This window comes from Silurus aristotelis (genome assembly GCF_946808225.1).
Source record: "Silurus aristotelis genome assembly, chromosome: 13".
Classification (NCBI taxonomy): Eukaryota; Metazoa; Chordata; class Actinopteri; order Siluriformes; family Siluridae; genus Silurus; species Silurus aristotelis.
In genome coordinates, this window is record NC_139586.1 from 23,584,725 (window position 1) to 23,597,366 (window position 12,642).

The 12,642-nt window shown below is 43.8% G+C and overlaps 1 protein-coding gene and 1 long non-coding RNA gene across 4 annotated transcripts in view; one reads left to right on the plus strand and one right to left on the minus strand.

Annotated features, from left to right (window-relative positions):
- The window catches only part of atp11b (ATPase phospholipid transporting 11B), a 67,556-nt gene extending 55,012 nt beyond the window's left edge, over positions 1-12,544 (plus strand). For 2 of the 3 annotated variants that reach the window (XM_083559041.1, XM_083559043.1), the window contains one exon: positions 5,871-5,974. Coding sequence is in view for 1 of the 3 variants with exons in the window: in XM_083559039.1 (XP_083415165.1) it covers positions 5,871-5,974; positions 10,869-10,950 (186 nt within the window). In the remaining 2 variants the exon portion in view is untranslated. Of the gene's footprint in view, positions 1-5,870; positions 5,975-10,868 lie in introns of those variants that run through there. The other variant, XM_083559039.1, reaches the window with a different exon arrangement.
- LOC310736129 lies at positions 7,850-9,974 on the minus strand. The gene is made up of 2 exons (XR_014536467.1): positions 9,865-9,974; positions 7,850-9,720 (listed from the first exon to the last, which is right to left on the minus strand). It is a non-coding gene; the product is annotated as an uncharacterized lncRNA (long non-coding RNA).
- Positions 12,545-12,642: the final 98 nt, after the last annotated feature.

Here is a 12,642-nt window from a genome sequence, read left to right on the forward strand (position 1 = left end):
GCAGGTTGACAACCATGCTTAAAAAAATGGTTTTTTTGATTTTAGATTTTTTTTTCTATTGTTTTGACAATTTTTGTTAAAAAGAAAAAAAATACACAGACATTGTGTTCAGTGGTAAAGATATAAGCATCTAGAATATTTCAATTAATTTAGTATAATATTTAAATGAGATATGCATACAAATATGTAAACATTGAAAACAAGCATTTAAACGTAGTAAAGCCGCAGCAAATCACGATTGAAAACAGAAGTTTACTTTTGTAGTAGACAAATGCTATAAAAAGAGAATGGAACGAAACGAAAACGCAGCAAGCTAACAGACTTAATAAAAAAGGTGGGGCCGCCTTCCAGTGGGCTCACCACCTGCAGGAGGGACCGTAAGGGGCCGGTGCTAAGAGGATCGGGCAGCAGTCGAAGGTGGAGGCCTCAACAACCCGATCCCTGGACACGGAAGCTAGCTCTAGGGACGTGGAATGTCACCTCGCTGGCGGGGAAGGAGCCTGAGATTGTGCGTGAGGTTGAGAGGTTCCGACTAGAGATAGTCGGGATCACCTCTACGCACGGCCTGGGCTCTGGAACCACACTCCTCGAGAGAGGATGGACTCTTTACAACTCTGGAGCTGCCCATGGTGAAAGGCGTCGGGCTGGTGTGGGTTTGCTTATAGCCCCCAGCTCAGCCGCCATGTGTTGGAGTTTAACTCGGTGAACGAGAGGGTCGTTTCCCTGCGCCTACGGGTCGGGGATAGGTCTCTCACTGTCGTGTGTGCCTACGGGCCAAACGGCAGTATAGAGTACCCGGCCTTCTTGGGTCTCTGGGAGGGGTGCTGAACAGTGCTCCGACTGGGGACTCCGTCGTTCTACTAGGAGACTTCAATGCACACGTGGGCAGCGACAGTGACACCTGGAGGGGCGTGATTGGGAGGAACGGCCCCCCTGATCTGAACCCGAGCGGTGTTCAGTTATTGGACTTCTGTGCTAGTTACAGTTTGTCCATAACGAACACCATGTTCAAGCATAAGGGTGTCCATCAGTACACGTGGCACCAGGACACCCTAGGCCGTAGGTCGATGATCGACTTTGTGGTCGTTTCATCTGACCTGCGGCCGTATGTCTTGGACACTCGGGTAAAGAGAGGGGCGGAGCTGTCAACTGATCACCACCTGGTGGTGAGTTGGATCCGATGGCGGGGGAGGAAGCTGGACAGACTCGGCAGACCCAAGCGTACTGTGAGGGTCTGCTGGGAACGTTTGGCCGAGCCTCCTGTCAGAGAGATCTTCAACTCCCGCCTCCGGCGGAGCTTTGACCAGATCCCGAGGGAGGCCGGAGATATTGAGTCCGAGTGGACCATGTTCTCCACCTCCATTGTCGAAGCGGCCGCTCGGAGCTGTGGCAGTAAGGTCTCCGGTGCCTGTCGAGGCGGCAATCCCCGAACCCGGTGGTGGAAACCGGAAGTAAGGGATGCCGTCAAGCTGAAGAAGGAGTCCTACCTGGCCTGGTTGGCTTGTGGGACTCCTGAGGCAGCTGACGGGTACCGGCAGGCCAAGCGAACTGCAGCCCGGGTGGTTATCGAGGCAAAAACTTGGGCCTGAGAGGAGTTCGGTGAGGCCATGGAGAAGGACTATCGGCTGGCTTCTAAGAGATTCTGGCAAACTGTCCGGCGCCTCAGGAGGGGAAAGCAGTGCCCCACCAATGCTGTTTACAGTAGAGGTGGGGAGCTGTTGACCTCAACTGGGGATGTCGTTGGACGGTGGAAGGAATACTTCGAGGATCTCCTCAATCCCGCCGTCACGTCTTTCATTGAGGAAGCAGAGGCTGAGGGCTCAGAGGCGGACTCGTCCATCACCCAAGCTGAAGTCACCTAGGTAGTAAAGAAACTCCTCGGTGGCAGGGCACCGGGGGTGGATGAGATCCGCCCTGAGTACCTCAAGTCTCTGGATGTTGTGGGGCTGTCTTGGCTGACACGCCTCTGCAGCATCGCGTGGCGGTCGGGGACAGTGCCTCTGGAATGGCAGACCGGGGTGGTGGTCCCTCTTTTTAAGAAGGGGGACCGGAGGGTGTGTTCCAACTATAGGGGGATCACACTTCTCAGCCTACCTGGGAAAGTCTATGCCAGGGTACTGGAGAGGAGAATACGGCCGATAGTAGAACCTCGGATTCAGGAGGAACAATGTGGTTTTCGTCCAGGCCGTGGAACACTGGACCAGCTCTATACCCTCTACAGGGTGCTGGAGGGTTCATGGGAGTTTGCCCAACCAGTCCACATGTGCTTTGTGGATTTGGAAAAGGCATTCGACTGTGTCCCTCGCGGCGGCCTGTGGAGGGTGCTCCGGGAGTATGGGGTCGGGGGCCCTTTACTAAGGGCTGTCCGGTCCCTGTATGACCGAAGCAGGAGCTTGGTTCGCATTGCCGGCAGTAAGTCAGACTTGTTCCCGGTGCATGTTGGACTCCGGCAGGGCTGCCCTTTGTCACCGGTTCTGTTCATAATTTTTATGGACAGAATTTCTAGGCGCAGCCAGGGGTCGGAGGGTGTCCGGTTTGGTGACGACACGATTTCGTCTTTGCTCTTTGCAGATGATGTTGTCGTGTTGGCTTCATCAGACCAGGACCTTCAGCATGCACTGGGACGGTTTGCAGCCGAGTGTGAAGCGGCTGGGATGAGAATCAGCACCTCCAAATCCGAGGCCATGGTCCTCAGTCGGAAAAGGGTGGCTTGCCCACTTCAGGTTGGTGGGGAGTTCCTGCCGCAAGTGGAGGAGTTTAGGTATCTTGGGGTTTTGTTCACGAGTGAGGGAAGGGTGGAACGGGAGATTGACAGACGGATCGGTGCAGCTTCTGCAGTAATGCGGTCGATGTACCGGTCTGTCGTGGTGAAGAAGGAGCTGAGCCGCAAGGCGAAACTTTCGATTTACCGGTCAATCTACGTTCCTACTCTCACCTATGGTCATGAGCTCTGGGTCATGACTGAAAGGACAAGATCCCGGATACGGGCGGCCGAAATGTGCTTCCTCTGCAGGGTGGCTGGGCGATCCCTTAGAGATAGGGTGAGAAGCTTAGTCACTCGGGAGGAGCTCGGAGTAGATCCGCTGCTCCTCCACATCGAGAGGGGTCAGCTGAGGTGGCTCGGGCATCTGTTCCGGATGCCTCCTGGACGCCTTCCTGGGAAGGTGTTCCGGGCGCGTCCCACTGGGAGGAGACCCCGGGGAAGACCTAGGACACGCTGGAGAGACTATGTCTCCCGGCTGGCCTGGGAACGCCTTGGTGTCCCCCCGGAAGAGCTGGAAGAAGTGTCTAGGTAGAGGGAAGTCTGGGCATCTTTGCTTAGACTGCTGCCCCCGCGACCCGGCATCGGATAAGCGGGAGAAGATGGATGGATGGATGGCACTTCATTAAACTCTACTATTTACACATGCTGAGGATTCTACAGTTTACCGTGCTGATGTTTCCTCTTCATTCGTGACTTGGGACGCACATTTTTCCCTGCTGCCGGTTGATTTTAAACTCTTCGCCATTTATAATCAACCATAATAAAGTTAGGATAATAATTTTAAAAGGACAGGAAATGAGCGTTCCACTGCAATGGATGTAAATAACATCAGGGTTCCTACACATTTCGAAGTAGGAAAAAGTATAGAATTTGATTCAAGTGATTTAAAGGTCTGGATTAGTATTAAAAAAAAAAAGAACATTGAGTATTAAAAATGTGTGTTTCCATACCATTGCACTATTCGGTTTTCTAAAATATGAAATTAAGTTAAAAAAATAATAATAATAAATTGTATTTTATTTTATACATTTAAGGCTATGTCTGTGCTAATTCGGATACATTTTTAAACGGTGTTTTTTATTTAAATTATTTCCCAGTTAGTTGTTGCAGCCCGAACTCACTCAGGTCAGCGATTTTAGCTTAATATTAAATACTTCACAGTTTAAATATGAAACTTTGAGGAGTTCATTATCAGCACATTGATCAGCCATAACAATAAAACCAATGCCAATGAAGGAAATAGCATTAATTGTCTTGTTACGATGTGGAAGGGTGGGGTGTATTGGGTAGCAAGTGAACGGTCCGATCTCAGAGTTGATGTGTAGGAAGCAGGAAAAACGGGCAAAAGTACGGATCTGAGTGACTTTGACTAGGGCCAGATTGGGGTTGCTAGATGACAGGGTGCTGTTTTATATGCAGTGCTTATTCAATTCAATTCATTTTTATATGTGTGCGAGCTCATCTATGGGTGATACTTACCTAAACTTTATTGCAGACCAAGTTACACCCCTCCGTAGCAAAGTTATATCAAATTGAAGTAGCCACTTTTCTCAGGATATCACACCTGTCCAACTGTAAACATTGTTCAGGAATGGTTTGAGAAGCAGAAGAGCTACAACCTCCAGATATAAAGCGTACAGTTTCGATGGTATGGCCGTTTCAGTGTATACACTCGGATCCATAACTAATTGAACAATCTTTTAAGTTTTGCCTCTGTATACTGTACTTCTGTTGACTATCAGCTTCAATTCAGGTGGTTTATATCTTCTAGCAGTTTAATCTGATCTTTTTGTTCTTGAGCATTTTCAGTGGGTTTGCATTTTGCAGTAAACCCCAAGTCATCACATTCATGAAGGCATCATTCAGTAGTAGAATTTGATAATAAAACATTTAGAGCAGTGGGCCGCCACCGGGGGTTGGGGACATGTTATGTGCAACTCAGTTTACATTAGACATGTATAAATTTAACATTGGCGGTATTTAGTTGGTGTGCCACTGAAAAGAAAAAAAAGAAAAACGATTTTAAACAAATGCTTTACTCGCAGAATCAGCAGATAATCACATATTTGGCTTCTTTAATGCATTGCAGTAGCTGACGCTGCATTCTCTCTCAGCTCAGCTCAAGAGCACCTAGTTAGTTTTTCCTCCCCCAAAGCTGAGATGTAGCATGTCTCCGAGGGATTTTTGGTGGCAATGGAAGAGGTGTGATGCTTTTGTTAGCTTAGTCATCAGGATGAGGAGGTGAAGATTTGGCCCGGGAAGAGATTACAAACAGATTGAATGATCGAGTTTCTCTTTGCGCAGTGCAGTTTAGTGCGATCTGTAGATGAAGATGCCGAATCTGAGAGTTTCTTATCAGAACAGTGTCGAAAGTAGGGGGTAACATCTGATTTGATTCATAAGGCATTGGTGTGAAATTAATGAATGTTTCATTCAACATTTTGATTGAATTCTGTATCCAAAAAACTTAATTTTTATTCCAAATGTGTCTTTTTTGGTAGAGAATTGCAGAGTTGGTGTGATTCTGGGACAAAATCTTCAGAATCTGTTAAATTATTGCCATATTTGAATAAATGTATGTTTTTTTTAACCCACTAGTTGTGTATCCTCTTAATAATCAGTGATTAGTACTGCAGCTAATTGATTGCCGAGAAGCTGCTGCGCGCTGCACGTCAATGCGCCACGATTATCTGTTGATTACAAGCTTCCCGTTTCTGTTCACGTTTGTAGCACAAAGACTGATTGTAGTACACGTGATCCACGGTGGACACGTGCACCTGGGAGCTGTTCTGTAATTCAATGTGTCATGGTCACCTGCAGGTGAAGGACGTCCTCCTGCTCGGACTGAAGCTTCATCCATCATTCTTGTAGATGGATTGTGGGCTTTGTGTAATTTCCACTTACACTGCATCACACATTCGTCGTGTGTGTGTGTGTGTGTGTGTGTGTGTGTGTGTGTGTGTGTGTGTGTGTGTGTGTGTGCCACATTACATATTATAAATGTACACTCAATAATCGGTGTATTATGTTTCAAATGCGGTGAGATTATTATTTGTATTAATACTCATTTCTCATGTTTCTTTTGTCTCTCTCTTTCTCTGTGCAGTGTATGGAGGCGTACGAAGGCATTACCTGTATGGACTCAGTGTCTTGCTTCCCAGAAGGCCGTGGTCTCTGTGGCTTTCTGGAGCGACTGAAGCGAGCCAACAGGTGCCAGTTCTCTCTGTCTAACACTCACATTAGAGAGAAGCCAGGAGCACTCAACGCTGCTGTAGCAAAGGGGGGGTTGTGAGGGGGAGGGTTGGTGGGGGGGAGTGAGGCGTCAGCTTAGCGGGCGCAGCCATCTGCGCTAAAAGGCCTTTACATGTAGCTTCAAAAAGTCTCGGGCGTCATGAACGCGGCCGCAGACGCACTTTGGGAAAAGCTGTTGAGTCTGTCCATTTCTCGCTGTCTTAACTGTGGCTTTGTTTCTCCGTCCCACCTTTTCTGTCCTTTCAGCTCTGTTGTCTTACAGACTCCCGACTACACTATTCGATGCATTATTCATTCTCGTTAAATGTTAGGCGGAGTTTTGGAAACGTTGCCACCTAGTGGAATGTTGGTGTGTGTTTTCGGGCAGCCCGCAGTCGTAATGCACTCGCAGTTTGTCCTCAAGTACATGCGTAGAAAAGCTTTGAGACGAGCACTAGTTTAGTGAAAAAGGCACATTTTCACCAAACTGCTTCATTGATGCTAAACCACTGCCACGGGGCGACATCATTCATCGCAACACAGCCACAAACAACGGGACCACACACCATTGTCGCTGGAAAATCGAAGGGAATGAGGAAGAACACGAAACAAATTTCTGTACGATTATGTAATAAATGCTACACGCTCAAATTTATAATCAACCATAATAAAGTTAGCATAATAACTTTAAAAGGTAAAGGAAATGAGCGTTTCACTGCAACTGATGTAAATAACAACAGGGTTCCTACGCATTTTGAATGTTAAATGAAGAATTTGTAATATATATATATATATATATATATTTAATATTATAAATCAAAGATTACGTCTGCACCATTTTGGAGACATTTGAAAATGGCGTTTTTATCCAAATCATTCATGCTGAAAAGTCTGAAAATGCTTGTGTCCCTGTACAGGTCATAAGCAAAGCATAAGATGCTCCGACCTGCATTTCCCCCCTGCCGTTTATTTACTTCCCGGCTCTTTGACTGCGTCGCGGCAACGACTAAAAATGCGTCATCGTTTTTCTGAGAAAAAAAAAAAAAGTGCTTTCAAAAAGCTACGCTTTTATTGAGTGTAAACGCCATCTCGATGTTCTCTCAAAACAGAGAGAAAAATCTGCATTTTGAAATGAAAACGTATTCGTGTGAACATGACCAGAAGGAGTTTTGTGTGGAGTTGGGAGCCGACTCTCAGCGATTCCAAAAGATCCGTGCTAGACTGGATCTGCACAGCTGTGATTGGTTGTTACGTTGTGAGGCAGCAATTGCCATGACAGTACCACGACCCCGACTGTGCGCCTAAACACATGGAAAACATCCTAAATTCTGAATATGACACATCGGGTTGTAACGTTACCCATTATGTTAAAAAATCTTTAGGGAAGTCTGCTTATTTGAGTCTGGAATTTTGAAATGAAAAATGTGTAGGAACCCTGTACGTAATTAGAACGCATTCATTAGACATTAACGTTGAATGTTTAACATAGGCTTGTACGATAAATATTACAATATAATCGTCTCAGCAGGATATTTCACTGCCACGGTGTGCAGTGTTGTTTACTCGAAATATATTATTATTATACTACCGGACCTGTTAAACCTTTATGCATGTACTGCAGTTCCGCAATCGAACACCAGAGTGCGCTGCTACCAAGTTATCGCTCAGAAATACGCCTACAAATTATTAACGATCAAATCGGTAAGAATCCGACACGACTCGTGCGATCTCGATTGGACTTTCTGTCGAGGAAAATGACGACTGAGTTAAATCTATATATGTAATGTGCAACTCAGTTTACAAGTAGACACGTATAAATTTAACATCGACGGTATTTTGTTGGTGCGCCACTGAATAATCTATAAAACATTATTTATAAATCATAATTCATTATTTTAAATAAACACATAGTTACTTCACGTTACTACAGAACCAGAATCATCTAAAAATCCATCATCCAGCTGATCATTAATATATTTTTTTTATTATTTAAAGATGTGCAAGTAGAGAAAACTCAGTATTGCACAAGCCTATGTATATCATCAGTATATGTGCCATGTTAATCACATTTAAAAGAGAGGGGAAAAAAGCCCCATTTAATACCCATTAATTAATCGAAGGGATTTTAATTTCCCTCAATGCCTTTACTCTTTATGCCACGCCTCTGGAATGTCCGAATAAACAAGACACTGGAACTGTAGAGCTGTTTACTATGAAAGGTTTCTTTTCTTTCTTTTTTTTTTTTTCCCCCTTCTATAATTTACTTTAAACTCGAAGCCTTACAGAAGGTGACAGGATCCGCTGGAGCTGCCTGTTGGGTTTGGGTGTGCTTCGTGATGGTGTAGTGCGGGGGCAAGAGTGTGTGTGTGTGTGTGCGTGTGTGTGTGTGTGCGTGCGTGCGTGCGTGCGTGCGTGCGTGCGTGCGTGCGTGCGTGCGCGCGCACGTGTGTGCTTTTCTTTCTTTTTTTTTTCTGTTTGTTTATCCACTGTCACTATCATTTCTTTCATATAGCTATACATGAGATGTGCTGATAATCAGGTGTTCCTGATGGAAGGAATAAAACCCTTGATGTTTGATAGCAGCTGTAAGATGTTCCACTAGATTGTGGAGTGTGTTTGTGGAGATTTTTGCTCATTCATTGCCAAGGAGTTAGTAAAGTACTGATACTGATGTAGGTGAGGTGAGGAATCCTGGGGTGCAGTCAGCAGTCTAATTCATCCCGAAGGTGTTCAAATGGGGTTGAAGGTCAGAGCTCTATAGCAGACCACTCGTACCCATGTAAAGCATAGCTTTATACACAGGGGCAGTGTCATGCTGGAACAGGTTTGGGTCTTCTAGTTCAAGTGAAGGGAAAATGCAATATTACTGCATCCTAAACCATCCTATACTATTGTGTGCCTCCAATTTTGTGGTATTAGTTTGGGGAAAAACCATATATGACTGGAAAAGTCAAGCGTCCTTATTCTTTTGTTCATGTAGTAAATGTGTGACAACTGGAGGAAGTGAGATTCCACACCATTTTCTTCTGATGATAATGACACGTGATCGACTTCTTCACAATCGTGTATTTTTAAGAATAAAATAATTCCGTGGAGTGACGACAAAACAACTGTTTGTAGCTGTTATTAGTGAGAACAGGATTGTAAAAAACAGAAAGGGAGCATATCTATTCATCCGTGCTCTAGATATCTAAGTAATTGCTACAACTGATCATCAGCGCATTTCATTGAAATAGTTTTAAACGCCTGTCTCTTCTGTCCTTTTCCCCATGCTGCGCTAACATGCCATCTTATTCATCCCTCAGTCATCACTAGGGGAAGTGTAGGGCAGAGAAGCTCAGACGGGAAACACAAAGAATGACATGATAAATTCACCATCAAGTCCACAGTTTCTCTTCACACAGTCACAGGATTATGGTAAAGGTTCAGGAACTATTTGAAGGTTTTATTAGAAATATTGTAGTGTTTGCCTCAGATTTACAGCCCTTTAAATCGTAATCCATCATGTTTTTAAAATCAGAAGTCACAAGAACAATTGTGATAAATCCTCATTCCAACAAGAATTATACATGTGTCAGAATGAGACAGAAGGAAAATCTTTGCAGAACTGTGCATTTCGAGTTTTAGGTTCTCACAGTGTAACCTGAGAAAAAGTGTCTATACTGTATACACCGACCAGGCATACCATTGTGTGAATAACACCGATTATCTCATCATCACAACACCTATTAGTGGGTGGGAAATACAGGGTGGGTGAAATGTAACTAGGCATTAAGAACTGCTAATAAAGCCCATATTTCTAATACAAATTTATTGATACAAATTGTACATGTAGTTTATTACATAGGAAAATGAAAGCAAATCTTTACATTTCCACGTAGGCACTGGTGGCGTCAACCAGTTTCCTCAAACAGCCGGGAATGAAAAGTTTTCTGAAGGAAGTGGTTTGGGATATTGCTGAGAACCTCCTGAATCCGTGCCTCCAAGTTCTCCAGTGTGCAAGGCTTTGTCCTGTACAACTCCTCCTTTGCATAGTACCAGAGGAAAAAAAAATCACATGGACTGACATGCACACTAAGAGCAACATGAGGCGGGGCACCATCCTGCATGAAAACAACACTGGAAAGTTCTATAGCCATTAAATATTGCCTGGTTAATTTTCATCCACTCTGTCACATTAGTCACATTTTGTAAAGCAGCAAAAAAAAATGGGCAAGCCTAAGGATTTTGAGTTTAACAAGGAACAAATTGTGATGGCTAGACGACAAGAGCGGCCGAGTTTCATTGATATGTGTAGTGAGTGAAGGCTGGTCCGGGTGGTCCGACCCAACTGACGAGCGCCTGTAGCTCAAATTACTGAAGAACGTAATGATGATGTTGCTCAATGGGTCAGAACTGTTTTGGCAGCAAAATGGGGGACCAACACAATATAAGGCAGGTGGTCTTAATGTTATGCCTGATCAGTGTATGTTTCAGTTTTCCTTCATAAATGGTCCAAACTGGTAAATATTCCTATCCCTTAATGGGGACATTTGGTTCCCACTTAGATACAGTACAGATACAGATACACTACAGATACAGTGTCTGTCTATAATCCAATCAGTTTGATGTTATCGTTCAGCATCAAAGCTGCTCAAGTATCATCGTATAGCGTATAATGAGCTTAAGATGAAAATAATGAATAATTCATTAGCAAAATTAGGGATTGTTTAATTAGAAAGAAAATGCTTTAGGGGGAATTTACGGTACAGCACTGGTTACTCAGGATCTGAGTCAGTGTGTGTCTATAAACATTTGAACCATTTTCTGTCATGTCATCACAGTGCTGCTCACTGCTTCATCCTTTTAAATTTGATTTTTTTGATGCTTCCAGATCGTGGAATGACTCAGATCCGTTTGCTTCCAATGACCGCAGCATTTTGACCCTCTCTCCTGTGGAAGCCTCTCACTGCTAGGGTATAAAGAAGTCATCGACTTACAGAGGAAATCTCTCAATCTTTAAGCTTTTTCTGTTTTAACACTGAAAAAAGAAGAGTGAATTTTTATTTTGGTATGCACCGCAATTAGAACTGGACCGTCCTGCCTGAGGAAATGGGTCTGAACCGTACGAGGCTCTCTGACATCATCTCCCGAAAGGAAGCACACTCCTCAGCTTCGGCTCCATCCATCCATCAACCTTATTTATGCATTTAGGCTTTTTGTTCTTTCATGATCCTCATCCGATTTCCCATGCACACGCTGTTCTTGTTGTTTTTCTGCAAGTGTGTATGTTTTCTGAGCGAGCCTGCAGACCGCACTGCTCCTCAGGTTTCAGAGGCCTTTGGGTTACTTTTGCAACTGTTAAAGCCACTTTAAAAATGTGCTTTGTTTCAGAAGGTCAGGAGCGACTCTGCCAAAAAACTCAATATTCGCTTTACTCTAAATGTCGTCTATCAGTTGAAACATTTTAGTGCACCAGGTTGGTTTTTTGTACTGGAGCTGTAATTGTACATTCAACAGTGGATGAAATTATTATAATTATTCATATATTAAAATGACACTAGATTTTACAGATCCGGGAATTGGTGCTCTTTTACTTATTTAAATAAAAAATTATAATATATTTACACACACATGCACACTGCTATAACTATAAAATTCATGACAATTCATTAAAGGGTAAAAAAAATTAACTAAATCTGAAGCTCTGCCTTTTCACTTCAGGCCACGCCCCTTAAATCAAACTCTAAGTATGAGATTGTAAGAGTGTTCATTGGACTTATTTTCAGCTCGATGATGACGATGGTGTCAGAAGGCACATGCTGTGCTCGAAGCATCATGATTTATTAGTAGAATTGTAGCTCCAGCACAAAACCAGACAAGCAGACACACCGCTGTCGATCGCGATTGAGATTTTTGGCCGATTTCGTTCCTTTCAAATTGATTTTCTCAGCGAAAGCGCCAACCGAAGAAGTTCAGACCTGTTATATATATATATTTATACATGTGTAACTATTTGATAAATCCTGGTTAATATATTAATACAGAGAAATTCTTGAGCGCTCATATTTCTATGAGACTGGACATAAAACTGTTTTTTTTAGCCACTGATTTTACTTGTAATGAACGGAGAGGCTGGAAACATAAAACGAGGAAGTGGAATTATTTTTCTGTCAGTTACGTACTTCTCACTTAGTTCATTTGTTAAACCACTTTTTTTTTACGTCAGGGAACACGCAGGGCATCATCACCATCCAACTCGACTGCTGCCAGGTTATTAGTGACCACAGTGTTCACGCTAATAAACTGATGGCTCTGTGCGCATGATGTACGTGTTTATGCTGTGTGTGTGTTTTCTCAGAGACAGTAGCAATAAGAATCTCTGGACCTTCATCTCGGTCGTGAGGAGCGAGTGAGACATTGCCTGGTACATTTCCATTGTTTTTCCATGTAAAGAAAAAAAAAAGCGTCTCTGAAGCGTGTTACTGTAATCGTCCTCTCCCGACAGTCAAAGTGTTCAGTTGCTGTTTATTGAAATTCTACTTATAGAAAATAAAAGTTTTTAAAGAATTCTGGATGCACGTTTTATTCCTATAGGATCTCGTCCTGGTTTCTGCTCGATCGTCTTCAATGATCTATCGTATGTGAACCGCTTACTGATTATGGAA